Raw genomic sequence first — 26,022 nt, 5'->3', positions numbered from 1 at the left:
GGTAAAAGAATATTCAGTGTCTCAGTGTAAATTGGAATTCACACTTAAACATTAGCCCCCGTTTGTTCTGTGCCCAGCACTGTTTTAAACGCTTAATGTATAATCTCTTCTAATTCTCCTTAACTCCTGAGAGGTGGGGGCTACAGGTGAGGAAGCGGAGACGCAGGAGTCTCTCCTCTGCCCAGAGGCCCATTTTGGTCAGGCCAGGACTTGCCCCAGTTGCACGGCGGGGCCGGTGCTCGTAGCCTGAGCACTGCAGGTGCCCGTGCACGGAGGCCACGGACTGACTACAACTGGAGCCGCGGCAGGTACACAGCAAGGTCACTGATGAGGGACCCTCTTGTGGATCCCCATCCCCGTTCAGACAGCTTTACGAACATCCGCGCCCTCTCGGCCGCATGGTGGCATACCATCATGTACCAGCATCTTGCCAGCTGAGTGACAGGCCATCCTGCCTCCAGCCCGTCCTGCCGCCAGCCCTCCCCAAGGCTAAGCCAGCCCTGTGACCCCTGCTGGTCTCTGGGTTGCACATCCCCATCATGGCGTGACTGTCACTGGAGCCTGGGACCCTGAGGGCAGTGCCTTTGGGGCGGCCGCGGAGTCGGGGTTGGCATGTGCTGTCCATCCGTGTCCAACACCATTTCTTCTGGGGAGGAAACGCGGCCTTGCTGGCAGCAGGAATTCCCTCCAGGTGTGGCGTCTCCTGTCTGGTGCTCGTGTGTTAACCCTGTGGGTGTTGCCCTTCCTTTCACTGCAGCCTCTCGACGCCATTCCAGGTCCACTAGTGCCCTCCCCACCGCTGACTCTGCAGGGCAGCCAGGTGAACAGTGCTCCTGCATGACCGCCGCTCACCCCCGTGCAGTCCTGTCCCTGGCTCCCATGTGTCGGCCGCACTTGGCATGTGTGCACCCTGTCTGTCTCCCCGTGTGCTCCCACGTTTCACCTTGTTGAATGTTGGTGCCTCTGTTTGTAGGCTGTAGGTGCTCTACCACCTGCTTAGCAACATCACCTCTCCAGTGTTCGTATTTATGTTGAACCAACAGAAAGATGGGAAAGTACTTCTTCCCTTCCTTTTCCCCTTCCCCAAGAAAAACAGCCCTGATTGGCATCATGAGTGTCCTGTGGGGTGGTGGGGTGTGGGTGTCATCCAGCAGAGCCTGCCATCTCCGAAGTCTTTGCTCCCAACAAGGGGGGTTTATTAATGCTAGTTACTAGGGTCAGGTTCTAGTCATTTGGAGGTACTATTTTGTTACTAAATGTCCCAAATTATAGCGTACATAATTTCATATCTAAAACACTAAATGGATTATCCTGCAACTTTAATGGAAAAACAAATCATGGTTGGGATAATCAAGTCAGGCCAGAGGTCACCTTTGCAACCTGCAGGCGGGAAGCTCTGTCTCAGCCCCATGTGAACATCACCAGGATTCCCTGGTTCTCCACAGGGCCCGAAGTCAGCACGCAGTGACGTCTCAGCTCTCCACATCATGTTTTATCAGCTGAGTAAGGCCCAGACTGTTAACTCAAAGATGTAGGTGGTAACAGCTACCAGTTTATTGAGTTAGTTTCTCTGTTCTGCCTCCAATGAAGCCACCTGTGCGTCTTATTATTGTGTATACTCCTTGAGGAGTTTCCCTGAAGACACGGGCCGGCCGTGTGTGTCCACCTCCTGGAGCACGAGTAGCACCAGAGCAGTGAGGGTGTGGAGCGCCCCCTACCTGGGAAAACAAAGACCCAGCAGATGCTTTCCCCTCAGATTTGAAGCCCACTTACCGATGACATGTACCACATGGTCTGCCGTCCCCGACTAGAAAGTCGAATCTTCACAGCATTCTTTTCATAGCTCTCTCAAGATCTTCCACCCCAAGTCTACTTTTTCCCCCTCTCCAAAGCTGTGTGCATCTGGAAAGCGCAGGATAATTGTTTTGTTCTTACAGTTTTAATTTTGTGTCTGAAAAATCAGTATTATCCCTGGAGCAAGAATTGCTGGCATGAGATCTTCTTTTTCTTCTTTCTTTCTTTTATTTTTTTTTTTTAGGTTCTGTTTTTATTTAAGTTTATGCTAGGTAATTTTTAATGGCTTATAATAGAATTACTTTCATTCTGTTACTCATAAATCCCTTACTATCTACCCTTTTTTAATGGAAGAAAAGGTTGAACAAAGATCATTTGTAAAACTATGTGCATAATAAATCTCAAATTTACAACTGCTTCCTATTTCAACTGATAATTTATATACATATAGATATAATTGTTTTGTGTACTTCGTAGTTTACATTGTGCATTAAATTACTTTTTAAACATGTACTGAAGATACTCAGTGTGATCAAGTGCATTAAAAAAGGGGATAGTACAACGTACAATTTTTGTTTATAAAAATTTGTGACTATATAACTTTTTTGATTAGCAGTGTTTAAAATGTTTCCCTTTCTGTGACACTGGAAGGTATAATGTTCCAAAACTGACATTTTAGAAACGCTAAATAACACTTTAGACACTTGAGAGTTCACCAGTTTGTAGGTTATGTTTTACTATGTACCTAAAATTTTAGATACATCATTTTATAGGAAAGATCAATGCATGTAAAGCAGATACTAGCTTTCATTTCTAAACGGTTCTTTACTAGAATATGGCTAATAGAGATTTTCCTTGTCCAAACAGTGTCTTACTTGTTAACGAAGAGAGAGCATTTTTTATCTTAACATTTGTCTTCCAAAGGTTTGTTGTACGTTAGCATTTTAAATAAGCATCTTTTACCAGTTATTAGTGTTGCACTTGTGACGTATAGTTCACCCTGATTTCTCCTGTATGGTGTTAATCTCAGCACTTCTTAAGGAAGGCTGGTCAGCTCACTTAATGGGACTTTAAAAAGTTAGTCTTCACTGTCCATGATCGTTGACAAGCTTAGAATATTTGTCTGAACTGCTAAAATTTATTTGAAATTTCTTCATTCTATCCATTTTGCTTACATGTATAAAGATTGTCATTTAAAAGTCCTTTGAGGGACTCAGGAAAAATTTATATTAATTAATATCTGAATGATTAATGTTTTGCATGAAGACACTAACTTTTTTATGATGAAGATTACAGATTTTTAATAAATTGATTTTTAAAAACCTTTGGTGACACATCATGATCAAGTACCTACAATTAATTGAGCTTATAACATTTAAACAGTAGTGATACTAATGAAGATTTGCAGAGATCAATTTAATGTATTTGTTTCAAATTTTAACTTTTTAGTATATTGTATTAGAGCTCATTTAACAAACCATGAAGCTTTCTGTTTCATTTGACCAAACATCAGGGCCACTTGCCTCTGGAGAGAACACCCAATAGATGAACAGAGACAACTTGTAGCCCAGTTCCCTGCGATAATAAGTCCCCTGCTCCCCGCCCCTCGTCCCCCAGTCTCCACACTTTTCACAAAGAAAACACCTTTAAAAAACTACTTCATTATCAGGATGTGCTATGAGTATTCAGTGTGATGCTGTCTGCCACGGGAAAACAGGTCAAGTACAGGTAAAACTAGAGGTCAAGTGTAGTTGAATTAAAATTGGCTCGAGGCAGTTCAGTGCCTCTGTCCAGCAGGTGGGCTGGGGCAGGAGCCATTGCAAAGAAATGAAAAATTCGAATTAAAATGACATATCTTCTGCTTCTGTTTTTTATGTAGACCGATTTGGGTTTGGCCAGGCAGGAAGAGTTCCTAGTTCTGTGAACGCCCTGCGAGTTCTGAGCACGAGTACGGATCTGGAAGCTGCCGTCGCAGACGCTTTGGTAAGAGTCTTGAAGTATGTAGCTTCTTTGGATGACTCGCTTGCAGTGTTCTGTCTTAACAGGAAATTTCCTCCAACTCAGGTTATTAAATCATCCTTGACACTCTTTAAAGCTGTGTGAATATTGGGTAAATTTATATTATGAAGTCTTTCTTAAACTTTTATCTCTACGTAAGTGAAAATTAGCCTTACACAAATTATCCACACCAGGTGTTTCTTCTGCGCTCCGGGTCAGGGAGGTTCTGATGTCACTGGGCTTCTTGTTTTCCTTTTTATCCATGTTTTGTCCAGCATTTCCTTCTTTCTCTTCACTGCTTACAGGCTTTCTTGGCACAGCCTGGATGTGTCATTGTGTGACGTTACGAAACAGAGGATGTGGCTTGAAAATCTCGCATTTATCCCATTACCCTCGCTACTTGTTCGATATGATTTTATGCTGGTTTGTTTAAATGAGTCCTTAAATCATTGTTTGAGGAAACTTTCCCAGGTTTTAAGATGAACTCTTCAAGGGTGTGAGTCCTGGAATTTGTTTTGGCATCATTATAAAGTAATCTCTAAAAAACCCATTTGAGTAGTCAGAGGTCCTTAAATTTGTGGTTATAGCAAAAAGTTCGTAGGAGACTTGCTTGTGATCAGATTGCTTCTTCAAGATGCATTTCAGCTGGTAGTAAGACAGCCTCTTGCATATTCTGGGTTCTGTGCTTAGCATTTAAAACAGACGTTCTTTGGAGCTGTCTGATCTCTGACCTTGCTTGTACGGTTTTAAGATTTTTTTCTCTTCTGATTAAAAAAGCATGATAACATCCTGCTTTCAGACCCTGAGGTTTTAAATCCAGCCCTTTTTCGTCTGATCAAAATGTTACAGTCTGTGGCTGCAGTGACTGACTGTGACCCCTTCCTGGCTCTGTCTCACCTGTTCTTGCTGTCGGGTTTCTCTGACAGACATCCCTGAGCAGGCGGTTTTCCACTCTCCTGGTGCCTCCCCGCGTGGGCGGCTGCCAGCTCTGCTCATCAGCCCGGTGTGTAGAAAGGCTCTTTTCTGGCAGGTGCTGGAGTTCAGGATAATTTCACTTCAGGGTCACGAGCTGGAGCAGAATTCTGTGAAACGGTTTTTCCTTCCAAGTGTCAGCGGTTAGAACTATTTCTTCCTTACTCTGAGCCCTTAGGAAGTGGAAGTCTGGGGGTAGGCAGTGACAGTGCACAAGCCACGGTGGGACGGCGCTCCCTTCCGGGTTACGACGGGGGGTCTCCCGGTTCTTTGGGGGCCGCCTTAGGGGCTGTGTACAGAGTTGCAGAAGACACAGTGGGACTCGAGGACTTCGGCTTCCTTGGCATGGGCTCCCCTGAGCTCGGGCTGCCCTAACCCCTATTGTCCAAACCGCTGGTGTCTGTGAGCCGCCCTCCCCGAAGACAACGTGCAGTCCTTGCTTTCCAGAAGGGGCATCCTGGGCAGTCTGTTGTAGGCGGGGCTGCCGAGCTTACGGTGACCGTGGAGGTGGACCTCAGTGCCCTGGGGAGGGGTAGCACCGAGGTCTCTTAGGAGGTGCAGGCTGTAGGGCGTGCCCGTGGGAACGCTTCCTTTATTACTCGCTCATGTGAATTGCTTGCTAACCTATGTTTTTGGTTTGCTAAGATATGTTTTGCTGTTTACTTTTGTTGCAAGAACAATCCCCACATATGCTTCTGACATAATTCTCTATGCTTTTTCCCCATCCTCCAATATTTTCCTGCCTACAGCTGTTAGGAGACTCCAGGAGCAAGGTACCAGTGCTTTAACTTTTGTTTTACAACCTTTTTTTTTCTGTTGTGAGTATATTTCCTTTAGGAGCTAGTAAAAAGCAACAAAAAATATAGCATAGTGTAGAAATTCTGTTCTGAATTGTGATTTTGTTGAAACTAGTGACACTTCTGTTAGTGTTGGAGCCAGTCACCTCACATTTGTCCTGGTATTGTTTTTTTAATATCAATCCCTGCCCCTTTTCCCATTAGTGTTTCATTTTGTTTATTAACCTTGTTTGTGTCTACTCGTATGTCATCATTATTTCATGAATGGATACATTCAGCATTTTTCTTATTTTAGGACTCTAGTTGATGTGTAAGTAAGATGATCATATAATTTATCATCCTCACAAGGATACTTTTGAGAGTGAGAAGGTACTGTTAGCGACCCTTCTGGGACAGTAGGTACGCTGCGGAGCTGTCCGGAGCTGTCCTGAGCAAGCTGCGATGTGTGTACAAGCCACAGTCTTGGAAATTACATTTGCGTGGCTTGAACCAATAACTATTTATTTTCTCTTAGAGAAATCCTGTTTTATAGGCTTTACCTACTTGATATAGCTGTTGCTGTACTACCGAGGGGCCTCACTTACAGTTTTACATGCAGGGAAATGAGTGAAGCAAGGATCATAGTCCAGGGGGCCTGTTTGTGCTGCAAAACTCTTAAGTCCTTAGTAAAAACGGTTCACATAATGTTAAGAAGCCTTTTACATAGGGCACTCTGCCACTACCGTGGCAGTTTTAGGCTCTGTAAAGGAAGGACGCACATTCAGACACGTGCGCGTGGGCCATGCTCAGCACCGTGGCCTGTGGCTGGGAAGGGCTGGTGGGTACACGTCCTTGCTGGGTTTGGCGCCAGGTCATTTGGCACATAATCCATGCAACCCTCACAACTAGCCCTTGAGGGGGCTGTTTCATAATGAAATGAAGCAGGAGGATCGGAAGGCTTTGGGTCTCCTGACTGGTCTGTCTCACTGAGGAGTCCGCTGCACACTGTCCAGAGCCACCTCACCCTCCCTGCGGGTCGCCCGTCACGGCCCCGCACCGCCGGATCTGCCACTTCGCCCCCCACCCCGTGTGCATGCTCGCGTGCCTGCGTGTGCCTCCTGCAGGTCTGTTGCTATCCCCCAGGGGTCTCACCTGTCCATTCTCCCCCCTCGGGTCTGGCAGAAGAAGCCGGTGAGGAGGAGGTACGAGCCGTATGGGATGTACTCAGATGACGACGCCAACAGCGACGCCTCGAGCGTGTGCTCGGAGCGCTCATACGGCTCCAGGAACGGCGGCGTGCCCCACTACCTGCGGCAGACGGAGGACGTGGCCGAGGTGCTCAACCACTGTGCCAGTTCCAACTGGTCCGAGAGGAAGGAGGGGCTCCTGGGCCTGCAGAACCTGCTGAAGAGCCAGCGGACGCTGAGGTGAGACCCAGGCTGCCGGTTCCTGCTGGGCGACCTCGCCAGCGACTCTGACGTGGTCCTGGCCTCTGGAGAACAGGGAGCATCTGGGAGATGCTCTGCGACCTTTTAGGGTTATGAAACATGTGATTCTCTTACGGTGCATGTCTGCCCAGTGAGTGTTACTGGAGAAATTTTGGGACAGTTTCCCATTTAGGTAAAAAACAAAGCAACTCTGTAGGTTGGTATAGGTCACGAGTAAATGCTAGCTAGCACTGTCGGTCTGAAGTTTTTGATACCCGTATGCGTATCTGTAGCTTATAAATATGCAGAGTAAAGAGACACCGAAATGGAGGGCTCCAAAGTAGTAACAGTGTTATCTCTAGAACTGGTTGTTTTTGCTTTGTTCTTTGTATATTTCGTCAGTTTTCTAAAACCAGCATGTTACTACACATACCAGGAAAGTATGTATTCTTACCATATTTCAGCAGCTCGGAGGCACCATTAACACACCAGTATTTCATAACTAAGAAGAAAGGCTGCTTAGTGAACCATGACAATACTAGTAAGTCATTGATTATCAGATGAATCTTAAAAGTTACACAGATGTTTGAAATGCAGTAAACTATACTCTTTGGGTAATTGTTTTTAAAGATACATTGTGAGGCTGGATGAGTGTGGCCGTGGGTGGGTTCTGTGCATCACCGCGCTGCCCAGGCAGCCTGGCCCTGCTGCCCCCTGCACCTTAGCCCCCTGGTGATTCCACTCTGTGCCTGAGGGTGTCGTCACTCCTGGAACACAGGTCGCCTCTGACGCTCTAGTGATCTGTCAGAAAACACCAAAGGTGGCTTACCATCATTACTCTTCGAGAACCTGCTTCATTCTGGTGGCCCCACTTTCTTGATTCTTAGCGTCCACCAAGTACCCGTTGAAAAATCTCTAGAAATCTATTGATTAGTATCGGTCTGATCTAAATTTCGTCATTTGTAATGTCAGAGGGTCGTTGAACCAGCTGTCTCTTGTGGATGAGGGGTGATGACTGGGGAAGAAGGTGACACTTTTTAACCAAGCCTCGACGTGGAAGTGGGACTCGGGTTCAGCTGAGGACGAGGCAGCCGGGGCACCGGTACCAGGGTGTCTGCGTCGTCCCAGCTGCGGCTGCAGGGAGGAGGTGTTCGTCTTTCATCCAATCCCTGGCCCTGTGTCTTGCTGGACTGGGTAGAGAGGCAGCAGAGGACTGGCTGTGGCAGGACTGAGGATAAAGTGCAGGTCTGTCTGGCCCCAGCCATGGGCAGTCCTACTTTACCCCACTGCCTTTCAACGTGGCCGTGGGAACTGACCTGAAACGACATGAGGGGTTTGGCTTGTGGCTTTGCCACGCCCACAGGTATGAACTTAGTAATCACTCTCTGAGGTTCATTTTAAAATGAGAGCAAAACTATCATCTTATTTTATATTCCTCTTTAATTTCATCATGAATTAAAATTTAAATTGATCTTTTTTGAACAAAACTTTGATATAAAAGTTACATAAAGCTTGTGTACTTAACTGAAATAAAAGGATTTAAAGAAGCTGTAACTCATTTCGGTGTTGACTTATTAAATATTGAGTTTGTTTATTTCCATTTCATTTCCTCTAGTCGAGTAGAATTGAAAAGATTGTGTGAGATTTTCACCCGAATGTTTGCTGACCCTCACAGCAAGGTAAGGTTTGGGAACTGTGTGTGCTTATGACCCCCTGCATGTCCGTGTGAGCCGCGTCCCATACTGCTTACGCGTGCGAGGTCATTCCCCCAGGGCAGCTGAAACCTTACAGGTCTAACACCAATTTCAGCAATACTGTATGCTGCATCCTTTGAAAATGGAATTCTTAGAAACTTCAAATGTCTGTACAGCTTTAAGTTAAATAACGTGTTTCAAGTACGAGTTACCATGTAGAGACCCAGATGTAGTCTTTCGTTCACTCAGCAGCTATTTTGGGTACCTCCTGTTCGCCAAACAGTGGGCTAGGTGCTAGAAAGTAACAGTGTATTATAATATAAGAGTTGCAGTAGTGAAGAAAATAATCAAGGTTGTAATTTTTTTTGTATCCCATGTAGAGTTTGTTTCTGTAGGACAAGGTAGAAAAATGAAAGTATTCATAAAATGAATTTATTGGGCAACCACATAGAATTGCGGCCTCTAAGAATTTGCTAGGCGATGCCCACACCTCCTAGGGCCAGGAGGAGCACTGAGCCTGAGGGCTGCCTGTCTGACAAGTGACCCCTGCTGAGGGAGGACACCCACAAGTGAGGGACATGGCCCTTACTGGGGGCAGAACCCTTGGCAGAAGTTTACTTGGGATCTGGATTTTAAATAAATACCATTGTCATAGGGGAAACCTTTGGAGGCTATTAGATGGTTTTAGGGAAAGGAACCAGGAAAGTTAAAGGGTAGGTAAAGGGCAGAAACTAAACTATAGAAATTGAGAGAACCTTAAATCAGCATGAGCAAATCTTAAATGCCTGCCATAGTTTTCTGAGTAAAATTAGCCTTATCTGAGACCTGCTGGGAGAAGGAACCTGTGGTGGCCGGAAAGTGTGGCCGAGAACATGCTCTCTCTCATCCTGCCCTCTACTCCCGTAGGAGTTGTCTCCGAGCTGTCAGACCCACCCAGCACTTCCCGCACCCACCTGGGGCCTGCCACTGGTGCTCGGCAGCCAGGAGAGTGAACGCAGGGCCCTGCTGGGGCAGCTGCTCTCCCCAGTATCCGTCTCGAGTTGTGTCTTAAAGTTCCTGTTACGACCCTCACAGCAACCTTAACAGTAGCAATATTAATAAAATTCAAGAAACGTAGCATTCGAGGGCCATGTAGATATCCAGAGATATAATTATCAAGATTTTCTCCAAGGTAGTGTTAAAACACAATCAGATTTTAAAGCATAAGATTTACAGCGTAAGGGATATTAGACAGTTTTGGACATTGATGAAATTTCTATTACCTGTCACCTCTAGATTGCTGATTCAGACCCAGAATGTGAGGATAAAGAAGGAAATTTGTTTCCGTCAGAAGGCTCTTGTACAGTGAGTTTGGAGGTCTCAGTTTAGTAAATATTTGCTAGCTGCTTTTAAGCCAAGCCAGGAACCCCACAGCTGGTCACAGACTTTTTCCTGAGGTGTCTCCTGGGAGACCCCTGGTGCTTAATAGTTGCTGTGCTGGCACTGAGTAGCTTTGTGATGCTGGGTTGTCCCAGTGAAACAAGATGTGTTAACCAAGATAAGTGCTGCCACTTCTCCCTCTGAAGTCGGTTCAGGGCTGCCCACTGTGCACTGTGCCCCCCGCAGACAGCAGTGATGGGTACACAGCAGTGTGAGAGGAGTGTCCCCTGTCGGTGTCTATTCTAAGCCACAATCTTTTGTAAAGATTAGTACGGCTTTTATAGTATCTTTTTATAAGGATAGTACTTTATAACATCTGAATTGGCATACATCATAGTAGGTGTAAATGCATCAAAAAGGAAAATCCATGTATACACAATTTGTTTTTCTCATCCTGTAATAGTATTTGTTGAACGCTAGATAATGAGCAATAATAGTATGGAATTATGATGGCTAAGTTTTAAAGAAAGAAAGAAAGACGGGCCTCCAGGAATAAACTATAACACTTTTCAGCGAAGTTGATTTCTCTCTGTACTGAATTTTAAAGGCATGTAGGGGAGGGGAGAGTATTTTATCGGTTTGTAGCCTTTTCAGGTCTTTTTAAGAAACTGCATGAGCGTGGTATGAATTCACTTTGGACTAACGTGGAATCTGTTTCCTTGCATGGCTGGTTTGCGGTGGAATTCACAACAGAGAGTAAGTCCCAGTCCTTTCTCCTTTATCTGTTTTCTTTTATGTGTCCTGTTGTTAACAGTGTTAATTAACCTAAGTTCTGAGTCTGGACAAAGCCAATGTGGGCATTTTTATTGTTTTGGAAAATTTGGAGGAAATGATGAATTAAATAAGTGAAATCTTTGGGTTTCATTTGTGTCCAGGTTTTCAGTATGTTTTTGGAGACCCTTGTGGATTTTATAATAATTCATAAGGATGACTTGCAGGACTGGCTTTTTGTTCTTCTCACACAATTACTTAAGAAAATGGGAGCAGATTTACTCGGATCTGTGCAAGCAAAAGTTCAGAAGGCTCTCGATGTCACAAGGCAAGTGTTTGGGGCAGGGTCATTTTCTCCAGCTTTTGAGGTATGATGGACACTTTAGAGGGTGTGGGTCTGAAGTGTGTGATATGTATGTCTGACCATGTGTGTGTTGCTGATCGGCCACTACAGTGTTAGTCATACATCCCTCCCCATGTGATTACCATTGCTGCTGTGTGTCTGGCAAGCCTTCTCTTAGCACGTGTGTGACCCATTGTTGTGCCTGAGTCACCATGCCGCACACTGGGTTCCCTGAACCTCCTCATGTCACAGCTGTTCCTGGAGGTTTGGGCCCTATGACTGGCATCTTCCCGTTCCCCCTCCCCAGCCTTGGCAACCACCATTCTCCTCTGTTTCTATGAGTTTGACTTTTTTTTTAGATTCCACATAAAAGTGATTATCATATGGTATTTGTCTTTCTGGCTTATTTCACTAAACATAATGCCCTGAAGTTTCATCCATGTTGTCACAAATGGCAGGATTTCCTTCCTTTTTTGTGACTGAATAATATTCCAGTGTACATGTGCACCATATTTTCTTTATCCATTCATCCACCTATATATACATTGGTTATTTCCATGTCTTACTGTAAATAATGCTGCAGTGAACATGGACAGCTGTTTGAGATAGTGGTTTCCTTTCCTTTGGATTTATGCCCAGAAGTGGGATTGCTGGACCATGTGGAAGTTCTAGCTGTGATTTTCTTGAGGAACTGTCATGCTGTTTCCCACAGTGGCTGCACCAGCACTTGTTATCTCCTGTCTTGATAACGGCCATCCTAGCAGATGTGAGGCGATGTCTCACGGTAGTTTTTATCTGCATTTTTCTAATAATTAGTGATGTTGAGCACCTTTTCATGTACCTCTTGGCCATTTGTATGTCATCTTTGGGAAGATGTCTTGGTGGGGTGGGAACTAGACCATTGCGATATTACAAGACCTACTTTCTTACGCAATAACCGCATTCTCTTGCTATTTGTTGAAATATCCCAACAGTCCACAAGATGCAGTGCCCAGGTCTTCCTTGAGTTGGCATTATTTTTGTGAATGCCTAAGACAACTATAAAAAATATACAAAACGAGAGATTCTCTTCTCTTCAAAAAAAAAATTTAGAATATCTGTTTATATCCTCTGAAGACCTTAGTATTTTTAACACCTCAGTGTCTTGTTAAGTCCCACTGTGTAACATAGGTTCCCATCCACAGCCTCTGTTAGTGTAAAGTCTGGGTTGTGACTTGGTGGAGATGGGGGGGATTTGGGTCAGATTACTGAACTTATACAAGACTAGACAAATGACTCAGATCACTCAGACAGTTGTCATCAGCTTAGTAACTTTTATATGGCCCAGTTCCTCCAGACTGGGATATTACTGGATATCACAGAATTTTAGAAGAAAGGACCTTCCTCATTTTTCTGTAGGGTGAGGAAGCAGTGACTTGGACTTGACTTGCCCAGGGTAGCACTTGCTGTTGGTGGCAGCCTGGGCACTAGAACCCAGGATCGCTGATTGTTGCTCTGTGATCTGCCCCGTTGTTGCCCCGGCCTGCGGATACATCCCTCTCCTGCAGGAGAGCATGGACGGGATCACACTGCCGGTCATCACCCACCGTGCATGTGTCTAGATGGCTCTGACTTCGAAGCATGCATTTGTTCCTCCACACTGATGCCAGCTCTTTTCCTTTGGTCCCTGACCCTGTAGATCTGTATAATCTGTGCTGCTGTAGAATTTACTACCTGAATAGACTTCCCCTTTTAACTTACAGTGAACTCAGTGTAACATGCTGTATTTGCAATAACACTTTCACACACCATCCCTCCTTTGGATGATTAGTTACTGGGATTAAGGAGCATTCCCATGTTCAGTTTCCTGGTGGACTTCTGACAGTTTAGCCAGAGATTGGCTCATGGGGCTGAGCTGGTGCGGCTGGCAAGTGGCGGCAGGAGGGCTGCGTGATGAGCTGCAGAGCTGTGGCCATGTGGGGATGTGGTGCAGACTTCTCAGGAAAGGTCAGAAATGTACATTAAGGCAACGCAGTCAAGATTTTTTTTTTTTATAAAATGATACTGTGAAAGCCAATTAAAACATTTGTAAACCAGACTTAGCTTGTAGATCACTTCCATAATTTGGGTGAGTTTATGAGTGTAAGATCCTTTTCAGATTTTTAGGGGTGATGGAAACATTAAGGTGATAGTTCTCATCTTTGGTGTTTAATAGGAGGGTATAATTATTTTCCTTAATTTTCCTGGATACTTCATTCCTTTAAGAATCCTATCCTGGGGGGAGGTTGTAGCTCAGGTAGAGCACATGCTCAGCATGCATGAGGCCCTGGGTTCAATTCCCTGTTCCTCCATTAAATGAAAATAAACAAGCCAACACACCTAATTACCTCTGAAGCGTGTTGGTTATTCCTTTTCTCGGCAGCTGAGATTTGTAGCTGTTAAGGCTTGTCTCTACCCGTCAGTGAGTGGAGGGACCTCGGCGATGGCCAATTACTGATTGAGAGTCAGCCTCAGTTTCCCGTCCTGTGACTGCGCCTGAATACAGGGCCGCCTGCAGGTGCAGGACACCAGGTGCTCACACGTGCTCTCCACTCTGCCTGGCCACTAGGGGACGGGAGCCTCCATGTGTGCTGCACCAGCCTCGTTTCTTTAATTGACAGCCAGTGAGTCCCTTGAATCCCATCCTCTGGAACCTGCTTTGCTTCCGGGAGTGCTCCTCGCAGCCTCCTGGCTACAGATTTAAGTGGGAGAAAGGATGTGCCGCTGGGTCAGGGCTCCTTCTTATTAGTGATTATAGCGATGGTACTACTCTGCCTCGGATCTGCTGTGCACTTTGTATTTTTCTTGTGGTGTTTCATTTAAATTTCAGATCAGTCCTGTTGAGTTTTATAGATTTGAACCTACATCCTTTAGCTTTTTACTGCACTTGCGTACACTGAGCAAGGTCTCCGAGGGTGTCTAAAGAAGGCCGCAGTTGTACTGGGTATTTGCGTTGAGTTATCGCCCCTGCTGGTGTGGAAGGCACTTCTGCTTGAGCCAGGAGGGCTCCGTCACACAACCTGGAACTACTGCTAGTAATCTTAGCGATTGGGGGCGGGAGCACTGACTTCCACCAGCCAGGAGCCCTCAGGGCTGTTCAACCGGATCCAGAATGTGAGATGACCACAAGAAGCTAGGTCAACAGCCGTCAAGAAACGGAGCCAGGAGAGGGGCCCATGGGGCCCCAGACTTCCGTGTCTGGTCTGTAGCCGGCTGGGGTGTCCCTTGTGCGTGTCCCCTGAGCACCTTGCTGCAGTGACAACACAGTAGAGAGCCTAGTTACCCAGCTGGGACCACAGGGGACAGTGCAGTTCGCTTAAGTAAGGCCAGCTGCAGATGGCCTTGTGGGATGTGGGAGTTGGGTTTGGGACTGGACGTGTTTCACGTGAGCAGTGTTCAGGGAGGTGCCTGGACAGGTGGGCAGACCCCAGAGGACAAGCAGGGTCCCTCTGTAGCCCCCGCCCAGTTCATGTGCTCTGGGGCTTTAACAGTCAGATCTCCTTGCTCTGAACTTTGTATATAATGTGTATTACTTTAGTGTTTATAGAAAATGAAAAGATATTTAAAAAGTGTATGTAAACTGGCTTGGTTTTTACATATATTACAGTAATGCGCAACAGTGTATTTTTCTTATATGATTTTATGTTTCTTGTTATAAGTCTTTCCTTAAAAATGTTTTTCCCCCCTTTTTTTAAACCTAGGGACTCCTTTCCATTCGATCAGCAATTTAACATTTTGATGAGATTTATTGTGGATCAAACTCAAACTCCTAACCTCAAGGTTTGTAACTGTTTATCGTTACAATTTAACCTCTAGAAATCATGTATGCCTAAAATACACTCTTTTATACATGACAGTTTTGGCTATTGTGAGTAAATCTGCTGTGAGCGCTTTTATACAACTTTTTAACTAGAAAATTTTAATATGTTGAAATAGGTGTCTCGTTAGAATGTTTTTAATACTAACATTGTAACACATGAAAATTGTCACGTTTTGTACCATCACACCCATAATAACAAGACTCGTATTTGAAGGAGGATCTATTAACTTGAATTCCATCCTGTACATTGTCTGTTCTTTGGTCGTTAACTTCTGCGGGTTTTGGATAGGCCAGTAAATAACCACCCTTTCCTCCCGAGGTCAGAACCCTTGAGACGTCAGTGGAGAAGTTAGGGCGAAATACTAGCGTGATTACCATGAACACTGCCTTGCACAAACCTGGCCTAGGAGGGCTGGGACCGAAATTGGCCCAGAGCTGTGCTTCCTCCTGCCCTGTACGCGTCATGTGGCCCCTGTGAGGAGCAGGCCCGGCTGTGTGCACGGCGGGTCAGGCTGCACCCCAGCCTGTTCCCACACTTAACCTGTCATCTCCTGCTTTTTCCCTGCTCCATGCCCCCATGCAGAAACAAAGCAGGTGTCCCCTCCCCAGTCTTTTCTTACTCTCTATGAGTAAATTCTGCTCAGAGGTTGATAAAGTATGCCTAACGTTCGTAATCATTGGCTCTTTCAGGTCAAAGTTGCAATCCTGAAGTACATTGAGTCCCTCGCCAGGCAGATGGACCCAACAGATTTTGTGAACTCCAGTGAGACAAGGCTCGCTGTTTCTAGAATTATAACCTGGACGACAGAACCAAAGAGCTCGGACGTGAGAAAGGTATGTCCAGAGAGCTAAAGTCCAGCTCCAGCTGCGGACCGTTCTGAGGTGTGTGTCGGGAGCTGGCAAACCGCCCACACAGCGACACAGACTTCTGCCCCCTGTCCTGCGACACGGGCTGTGCTCTCCGCTCCACTGGTTCCCTTCTTTGAGGTTCAGAATGAGGATCTGAACTCTTGTGGGGTCGGGGTACCGGGGTGCTGTTTTGTTGCTTGTTTTAATCAGCAGGAGAGAAACATTTGCTAGTTTCTCCTGAAACGGCACACTGAGAGGCGTGGGCTGTGGTTAAGGGGGCACAGGTCCTGTATCTCTGTTAGGGGCCTCCTGCTTTAGGACCGTCACAGGACGGGCTCGTGCATGTTGGCAGCGTGAGGCACTCCCGACACGCTGCCAGCACACAGGAGGTGTGAGTTACGACTCTGCTTCTCTTGCTCTCTCCTGTCCGTGCCATATTCTTCTACACTTGAGTTCCACACATGGCTGTCATTCTTTACTTTATATATAAACTAACAGGCCTTTAAAAGTTACTTTTAAAAACCAGATGTCAGGTCTGCTTTCAGACTAAAGAGTGCTTGATTTTGAATATTTATGTAGAGTCATGAACGTTGCATTTTTCTTTCTTCTGCACTATACGCCTTCCATAGCCATCCCTGCCAAAATAGGCCTCGGGGCAGAGTTGGTAACCTGGGCCACATGGGTCCAGGCAGGGCAAGGGTGTTAGCGAGCTGGTGTAGTTGCAGACGCAGCCTTTCTCTGGTGGCGTCTGAGGCGGGGGACCAGCTCTCTGAATGACGTCTTTGGGGTGGTCCCTGCCCTTCTGACTCACATCCGTCATGTCATATGGACTAAGTTGTCCAAGGCCAAAGGAACAAGGGCAATTTATTAAAGCACCCGTCCACAGTTATTGTCCTAATATTATCTCATATCTTTGACTTGTGACCGTTTTTAAAACCTTTTAATATTTATCAAAGGGGCATTTCACTGGTAACTGTAATTTCGCCACTAATCCTGTTTTGAACTGGGGGCTGTGGGGTTATAGGGGTGGAATGAGTTGCTTGGTTTAAAAGTCAGATGCAGATATTTCTGTGGAAAAATTTTCAGAAGGACAGAATAAGGATAGAGCCTCAAATGCAGCTTCCTGCCTTAGTCATGGCACGTACGTGTGCGTGTGTTTTGTGTTGAGGGTTACTTAGATACCCCCCCGCCCTCGTGGGGCTGAGATGCACTTCAGGCGTGCATGTCGTCATGGTCAGGGCCTGTGTGAGACCTCTCACTTCCATCACTGTGTCTGCTCTCTCTGGACATGCCCTCTCTCTCCATTTACAAATTGGAACTATGACTTATTGTCCCAACTGTTCTAATCAGGACACTAAAGGAACTTCTCCCTTGACGTACCTAGTCTGGCACACCAGAACACTCAACTTTCTTTAGTACCAGCTCCAGTCAAATATGGTTTGGACATGGAAGTTATTACCAGAAATCCTGTGACTTTAACTCGTCTACTGTTTGGTCTTCAGAGCTGAATTTCAGCTGTTTGGGTCACACAGCCTGGCCTGCCCTCCCTTCTCCCTCCCCAGGGTGAGGACCGCTGACACCTCACCTGCAGGCACGGCTCCAGCCTGCGCCCTGCGACGTAACCCTGGGCTTCCAAGGAGCCTGGAGACCTTCACGTCAGTAGCTGTCAGTTCCGGCTGCAGTCAGTCAGCCGAGATTCTGTGCTCTGCCCTAAGCAGTTCGACTGACTTGGTGTAGAAGGGAGCAGGGTCATTGTTTTGTGTGTGACTGGGGTTCCCTCCACACTTGGCTGATTTCCAGTGCCCGGGGCTGAGGCCCCTGATTCACACCATGGCCCTGGGGCTGAGCCTCAAGACACATAGACTGCAGGTGTCGTCCTGGTGTCTTCAGGATGAGGCCTGGCCTTGCTGCGCCCTTCCCCGCTCTCCAGCTGTCGCTTTCCTGCCCTGCTCAGCACCTCGCATACCATCCGTAGGAACAAAGTCGGCATTTAAGAACTGTTTTGAATGAGTTAATGAATGATAAATTCCCAAGGAGAAATGATTTAATTTCAAGTTAACATTTTGAAGCCATCATTTTCAAAACCATGTCCTATATTTGGCCTCTGTACTAGTTTTCTGTCACCTAAAAAATTGCCATAAACTTATTAGTAGCTTGAAACTACACACATTTATTGTCCTACGACGTTGTGGATTGGGAGTCCAGCACGTGTCCTTTGGGCTCTGTGCTCAGTCTCCTGTCTTGTCTTCCAGCCCCTGGTCCCTGGCCTGTCCACCCTTCTGGAGGTGGGCCTTGGTGCTTGCTGTAGGGCCGACTGTCAGCAGGGGGCGTCCTCGGCTCACGGAGGCCCCGGCAAGCCCTCCGTGGCCTCCTCAGCCCGGCACTTTACTGCTTCAGAGCCAGCAGGAGAACGTTTGAAGAAGTCATGTCCTGAAACTGACCCAGTTTGATGAAAAGCGTTCATCTATACATCTGAGTAGCTTAGCAGACTCCAAGTAGGGTTAAAAAAGTCATTATCAGACGGTGGGAGGCCGCAGGTGGAGAGATCCTCAAAGCAGCTGCTTCCCCGTCAGACGTACGAGGGACAGAGGCAGTGCAGTGATGCCAGCAGGAGACCTTGGTTTACTCTCTCTCTAAGGGCTCACCTGATTAGGTCAGACCCACCCAGGAGTAACAAGAAGTCAGCTGATTTGGAGGCACTTTTATGACCTTCTGCCTCGCAGCAGAAGAGTGGGGATGACATTCTTCATGTTCACAAGCCCGCCTCACTCAAGGGGAGAGGATTACACCAGGCTCAGACACCAGGAGGAAGGAATTCTGGGGTCTCTTTTTCCGTGGGTTGGCATGAGTCTTCCATGGTTAGTTATTTGGTAATTCTGTAGCTCTTCCTTAAATAGGGAGCTCTTTTCCCTGCCTGCGCAAAGGTGATGAGGTTCAGCTTAGCAGATGCATCTCTGTATTGAGTGCATGTGAGTTTTCCTGCCATCCGAGACACCTTCAGCCGTGCACATCCAGCACAGCGAGCGCTAGTACACCCTTGTTAACTGGCTTCAAATGGGGTGTTAGAGTGTAATGTTCAAGCACGTGTTCTTTTGCCCCATAACCACCTCCCACAGCTGTGCATTTGGGCACCACAGATTAAACCTCCCCAGGAGGAGAGTCACTTCCATTTCTGTGCTCCATTTTGATGTTCCGTCCACCGGATATTTATACAAATATGGATGCTGCTGGCATGCCGCCACTGCCTTACCCAGGAGTGTGAGATGTGTTGGAGGATGGTCTCAAGGAATGTATTAAGTACATGAAAACATTTAGAAATTGAGAGTGAAATTCTTCTCTAAGGTTCAGAATTGTTGTTACCGTTTATTTTAAAGCTGTAAAATAAAGCAGGTACCATTTTTACCTGGATAATTTAATGCACTAAAGATATGCTTAGTTATCTATTTTAAGTAAATTTACATTTTGCCTCATCTATCACTTGCAGAGTTATTAAAACATTGTATGACATGCTAGGGAAATCTTGGTGACCTGAAAGCACTTTGTGATCATGAACCAAGTCCTCCTGTTGGTGTCCTTATTTAATTTCTTAAGAGTAGGACAAAGTTACAGATCAATATCAGAAAAAAAAGAAATACAACCCCAGTCACCTCACACCCATCAGAATGGCCATCATTAACTAGTCCACAGACATACATTCTGGAGAGGATGTGGAGAAAGGGGAACCCTCCTACACTGTTGGTGGAAATGTAAATTGGTACAGCCACTCTGGAGAACAGTATGGAGGTTTCTTAAAAAACTAAAAATAGAAAATACTGTATGATCCAGCAATCCCACTCCTGAGCATTTATCTAGAGAAAACTCCAGTTCGAAAAGACACATGCACCCCAATGTTCACAGCAGCACAATTTACAATAACCAAGACATGGAAGCAACCTAAGTGTCCATGAACAGAAGACTTGAGTAAAGAAGTTCTGATGTATTTGTACAATGAAATACTACTCAGCCATAAAAAATAATAAAATAATGCCATTTGCAGCAACATAGATGAACCTAGAGATGATCATATTGAGTGAAATAAGTCAGGCAGAAAGACAAATACCATATGATATGACTTAAATGTAAAATCTTTAAAAATGACACAAATGAACTTACTTACAAAACAAAAATAGACTCACAGACATAGAAAACAAACTTATGGTTACCAGGGGTTGAGGAGGGGGATAAATTAAGTTTGTGACTAGCAGATACAAACTACTATATATAAAATAGAGAAACAACAAGGCCCTACTGTGTCGCACAGAGAGTAATAACCTGTAATGGAAAAGAATCTGAAAATATGTGTGTGTGTGTGTATAACTGAATCACTTTGTTGTACATGAGAAACTAATACAACATTTTAAATCAACTATATTTCAGTAAAAAGTGGTATTAAAAAAAAAGAATAGCGCATGATTACCAAAAAAAAAAAAAAAAGAATAGGGTGAGGTTATGTTGTAAATACTAGAAGAGCCCTGCAGTCAGAAATCTATGCAGGAAACCCTCATCCTTGGAGAATATTAATGTTATGCCAAGAATACAAGGGAAGTTTGCAGGCGTGCAGTTCACTCTCCATAAGTGTAAGATCTTATTTGTGAAAGCACTTTAGAAACATTTTAAGCTGATACAACTCTGATTTGTGGACTTCAGCATTTTTGGTATTTTGTTTCCCATTTTGTCTCAGTGTTGTGGGGTGTTTTCTATTTTAGAGAGAGTGGTGTTTAAATATTTAAGATGTTAAGGAGGGAAGACACACAACTGAAACAGAAGACACGAGCCAAGTCCCTGGTGAGGTGTGCTTACCTGGCTGGAGGGAGTGGGCTGGATGGAAAAGCCCCATCCAGACTGTAACTCCTCTTTCAAAAGTGACCTTTTTCAGTTTCTAAGTGTGGGAATCCTGGCTAGTCGTGTCGTCCAAACTATACAGAAGTACACTGGACCTTTCTTCGTGCACTGTATTCATAATAAGATCATACAGCGCATTACCGGAAGAAAGTGGATTCTTGCGTTTGACCTCCAGTGACCTGCCTCTGCTCCTTGTTAGAGGTGTGAGCAAGTAATTTGCCTCTGAATTCTTGTTTATCATCCATGAAATAGGACCTAGAACAGGAATGACAACGCTAGCTTTGGGCATTGTTGGGAGGACTCATCGCGATAAAGTCTTAAAACGTAAATAGGACGCTGCTTGCTCTTGTGACCTCGGCTCTTCTCATTGGAGGGTTGCTTTGGTCTTGCTGTTGCAGTTTGTGGAGCGAAGTGAGGCCCACGTGTGTTCCCACATTGAAGAGGTTTCCCCACCAGTCAGAGGGAACGTGGTCGTGACAACAGAATTTTTATTTTTAACAGTCTGTTCATATTTAAGGGCTCAGAATCCATGCATATTTCCTTATTATATGTGATTCTCTGACACTGAGTACTTATTCTGTCAAATGAAATAACAGGTTTAGCCCCCAGATGTTTTGGGAAATGTGGGAAACAAAGGAAAGGCAAAGAAACTAGAAATTATAAAAATGCTGTGGCCTGGAGCAGGAGGAGTATACAGATAGCCTTCAAAGGTTGAAATTTCTAATTGAAAACAATTTTAAGTCTCTGATTATAGAGGCAGCATGCTCTAAATCTGAAAGCCAAGGGTTTTACTATCAAGTGAGATTTGAATCTCCACTTAACTATGCCTCTGCCTCCTTACAGTCTCCTCTTGGCGTCTTTGATCTTCCGTTTCATCCTGTAAAGCAAGACTCCTCCTGCTTCCAGGGAGGGTGCAACTTAGCAAATGACTGAGGTTTACAGCTGGTGGACACTGTGGTTTCTTATTACTCCTACGGTGATTATTCTTGAACTTTTAGATTCTGTAGTCTCTCTCTATATATGTGATTTCAGAAACAAAGCCGAATGCTTTCACAGCTTACAGATCACCATGGTTTTAAGCACTTGCTTCTTGTCTCTGACCAAGTCCTCCCACCCTCCTGTTTGTCAGTCCCCCCTCCCGCGTGGTCGAGCAGGTGGCGATTTCCCCGCTAGGTCAGCTTCAACCTGCTCTGGGCCTGGAGAAGGAAACTTGGAAGAAAATTGTAAACAGGTAGATTGAAAACTGTGTACTAATTTGAAGAGACACGTCACTGTTTGCATTTTAGATTATTAATCCTGATTATCCTTGTGAAGACACTGAGGAGGTTTTTTTGAAGAAACCTAAAATTAATACACTGTGTGAGAGAGGGAGAGTGCATGCGCCTGCCCGTGTACATGTCTGTGCTTTGGTGTGTCGTGTGATTAACTTCCTCCCCAAAGAAATGGGCCAAATTTTAACTAATTCTTAACGAACTAGCAAAGGAGAGATACATCGGAAGATTCCAAAATACCTTCGCTTTGGTGATTTTCCAAAGCAATTTTAATGACAATCTGAAGAGAGCAGTAATAGTTGTTTAATGAAAGGAGAAAACTCCTTTTCCTCTCAAGTTTTAAGTTTTCCCTGATTAGTACCAACACTGAAGCATCTGTCAGAGTTTAACTGACCTCCCGTCTGGAAGAATTCTTCCCTGCTCTGAGGTACACAGCACTCAAGGAGGCTGACAGCCCTGGGAGTCCTTTCCAGACCTGAGCAGTGAGATTGGAAGGACTTCTTCCCTCACCCCCAAATTCCACTGCAGGGGCATCAGTGGGGATCATTTCCTTTTAATTCGCCACCCAATCTTTCAGGTACACTGCCCTGGGGTTTTCCGTTAGAAACGTCTACCTGCAGATGAATATTCTAGGACCATCACCGTCTCATTCCTTTTCCAACTGTGATGTAAGATCTTTTACAGATAATACGTTCAAATGAACACTTCTATCCATTTCTGGGTCGTATTAGAAAAAGATTTTACTTTGAAAACAGCTTTAAGCCAAATGGCTACTTTTGAAAACTATGTAGAATCATTTATATTTTGTATTTTGGAAAACGCACAAATGAGTTATAGTCATTTCTGCATATAAATAACACATGTACTGTCTGTCCAGCTAGTTATATTTTCAGAATTCTCTCTTTCTCTTTGGTTTCTAAGCCAAATTCGATTTCAGGGTTGTTGAGAGGAGGCTCCGGGTGGGTCAGCAGGTGCTGTCTGCCGCTCCCCCTCCCATCGGACCAGAGTCCCTGATGCAAAGCAGTGCAGTCTCTGGGCTGCCACGTGGCAGCCCTCTTGGTCCTAAAAGATCCCCAGTTTTATCATTTGCTTCATGAATAACCCCAAGGAGGTTTGTAGTGTTAGATATCTTGTCATTCTGGGAAGAAATTAGATATAAAGACAGTGGCACATTCCACGTGAAAATATACTATTCACAAACGTAAGACATTGTATAATCTTCTAATGCCACTTTCAGTCAACAAAAAATAAGTGCCTAAGCTTTCTTACTAAATTGGTGACATTGATTTTTTTTCCCCTGCCAAAACACAAGACTGCTGCTTTCCTTCTCTGAAGTGTGGTGTTTCCTGCATGCATTTTTTTCTAACATCTAATAAAACTTTTTTATTTTTTTGTTTGTTTTTTAATGCACAGGTTGCTTTGCATGATTTGGGGAATTTGCTTTTATACAAATACACAGTTTGTATTAACAGTGTGTTAAATTGATGGTGAAACAGGTTTTCAGATAATGATTTATTAAACATGTTTCCATAATGAAATGTAGAAATGTGTTTTAGCACAATCGGTAATAATGGTTTTTGCCTGTGTCACGGAGACACACTGGCCCTTATGACTTAATTTTTGCAAAGGCTATTAATGACCAGGGGAAAAGAGCCTTTTGTCCAATGTTGTGCTTAATGAATGCTTTTGACATTTTAGAAGATAGTTTTTGAATGTGAAAAAATATTATTCTGATATTTTAAAATTTATAATCGCTTTTTATTTTTGGTTAAATACATTTGGGTCTTTGGGGTTTTTTTTTTTTTTCCCTTCTCCAGGCATACAATAGTGGTTTTGTTTTAACTGTACCTAAAATTAATTTTAATGTTATAAAAATACTGAAGTATTTTGTGTTTATTTCTAAAGCATTTCTCAGCAAACATGTTTTTATGTAATATTCTATATCATGGGGAGATATTTAGAATAATTATTGCAAACCTAAAAATTACAGTCTTTGGAAAAATAAACATTTTCCAAATGTTTTCATAATATTCATAATGATTTTCATAATATGTTTTCCTTTCTTTTGGCTCTTAGACATTTGTAAAAAAATGCCTGTCAGTAGTTACTAAAGTTTTCTTTTGGCATAGTTTTTCCAAATCAAAGCCGTCTTAACTAACCCCTCAGCCTGTCTAAGCGCGAGCACCTCCAGCAGCACCTAACTCGCTGGGCTCTGCGTCTCCTCGGTGCTGCCGCTGTAGCCACTTGCTTCCCCCTCCGTTGCTGCTAAGTGATGACAAGCAGTCCTGCACCTGTTGTCTCTGATAAAGAACAGTACCATATAAATCTGGTCTGCCTCAATGCATAGGTGTAAAAGTACGAGTTTTTCAGGTGTACTTAAACACTCTCTTCTTCTAATTATTTCTCAGTCACTAAGAAAAGTGGTTTCTCAAGATAACCCAGTGATAGCTTGTTTAGAAATCTGTTCTCTAAAGGGGAGGGCATAGCTCAGTGGTAGACTGTGTGCGTAGTGTGCATGAGGTCCTGGGTTCAAGCCCCAGTACTTCTGTTTAAAAATAGGTAAATAAATAAATAAACCTAATCACACCCCCTACCAAAAGAAGAAACCTGTTCTCTCCAGGGTACCCTGGGAGCCTTGTCCAGTGCTAATGTATTAGAGCAAGTAGTCCTTAAGTCTTTTGAAAATCTTTAGTTGTTTAATTTACATATTTACCAGCTTTGTTCCGAGTACTTGACAGCTAAGGAGAAGTTACAGGACCTGATGCCCAGGCTGTTGAATGAAGCAGGGCTTATTTGCCATATTGAAGTTTATATGTTAGTTACGGTTGATGACACTGTTTTCTCCAGGTGTGGTTTGTTTTTGTTTCTTATGGTGAAGATGCCCTCTTATTATTCTAGTCGTACAAAAGAGTTTCCTCTTAAAAACAATCTTAATGAGCATTTGACCAAGATTTGCAATCGTAGTAACAGAAATTAATCATGTTTTTTCTAGGCAGCACAAATTGTGCTAATCTCTCTGTTTGAATTGAACACTCCTGAGTTTACAATGTTACTTGGTGCCTTGCCAAAAACATTCCAGGATGGTGCCACCAAACTCCTGCATAACCACCTCAAGAACTCCAGTAACACCAGTGTGGTGAGTGCCCTGTGACCCCGTACCTTGTCTAGAACTTATGCTGATGGGTGGTGGCTTGCTTCTTCTCTCTCAGTGATGGTGGCTCTCAGGCATGGGACCTCATCTGACCCTGCCACTCTCCCAGTGAGTGAACACACCTGGTAGTTAAATACGGCCTTTTTCTCGGGTTAGGTTGTTCAGTTGGACCTTTACTCGGTCATTCAGTCACTCAGTTACCTCTTCTGTCGCACTGTGAAGATACAAGTGGTAACTGTCTGTTGTTGCTCCAGCACAGCTAACCTCACTCACTCAGCTTTAGGGGTGCTTGTGTGACAGTTCTCCATCCACTTCTGGTTTGTGTGCACTTAAAATTGGCCGTACGACTCTGGGAGGAAGCACCCTGATTGTGCAGGCTCTGCCCAGTTAGCCTCATGTGGGCCCAGGGCTCCAGAGAGGTGGGGCTGTACTGTGCTGACCCCTTGTGTGATGTCGCTCTCCCACCTTTGTCCAGGGCTCCCCGAGCAGCACAATCGGCCGGACTCCATCCCGACACACCAGCAGGACCAGCCCCCTGACCTCACCCACCAACTGCTCCCATGGGGGCCTGTCTCCAAGGTAAAGCCATTTCAACAGAGCGGGAAACACAAGCACCCCAACATCCGTCAGCCTGTTTCTAGGGTTTCAGACCAAGCTTAGTCCCCAAAGTGTGTGGCACCAGGAGGCCATGGGTCCTAGTCCTCACCAAATCTGAACTCTGTCATTTTGGGCAAAGCGAGTAACTGGTATTGTGAAATAAGTGGTTTCTGAGATTCTTCTAGCTCTAAACACTTCCTAATGTTTTAAAATTTTTTAAACTAAGGTAACATTTAGTACTGTTCTACATAGGATCCATTTAGAGACTCATCACCTATTCTGTATGTGATAGGAACCCCTG

The 26,022-nt window shown here is 44.7% G+C and overlaps 1 protein-coding gene across 4 annotated transcripts in view; it reads left to right on the top strand.

Annotated features, from left to right (window-relative positions):
- Positions 1–26,022, top strand: part of CLASP1 (cytoplasmic linker associated protein 1) — a 191,567-nt gene that overhangs the window by 132,228 nt on the left and 33,317 nt on the right. The window contains exons 25-35 of one of the 4 annotated variants that reach the window (XM_072960811.1): positions 3,674–3,777; positions 5,514–5,537; positions 6,723–6,967; positions 8,583–8,646; positions 9,937–10,005; positions 10,774–10,776; positions 10,956–11,119; positions 14,854–14,932; positions 15,663–15,806; positions 24,966–25,109; positions 25,600–25,703. In XM_072960811.1, coding sequence (XP_072816912.1) covers positions 3,674–3,777; positions 5,514–5,537; positions 6,723–6,967; positions 8,583–8,646; positions 9,937–10,005; positions 10,774–10,776; positions 10,956–11,119; positions 14,854–14,932; positions 15,663–15,806; positions 24,966–25,109; positions 25,600–25,703 — 1,144 coding nt within the window. The remainder of the gene's footprint in view (positions 1–3,673; positions 3,778–5,513; positions 5,538–6,722; positions 6,968–8,582; positions 8,647–9,936; positions 10,006–10,773; positions 10,777–10,955; positions 11,120–14,853; positions 14,933–15,662; positions 15,807–24,965; positions 25,110–25,599; positions 25,704–26,022) is intronic. The other 3 variants (XM_072960808.1, XM_072960809.1, XM_072960810.1) reach the window with 3 other exon arrangements.

Source organism: Vicugna pacos, chromosome 5 (assembly GCF_048564905.1).
Source record: "Vicugna pacos chromosome 5, VicPac4, whole genome shotgun sequence".
Classification (NCBI taxonomy): Eukaryota; Metazoa; Chordata; class Mammalia; order Artiodactyla; family Camelidae; genus Vicugna; species Vicugna pacos.
The sequence above is the reverse complement of the archived record's forward strand: the minus strand, read 5'-3'. Positions and strand labels throughout refer to the sequence as shown.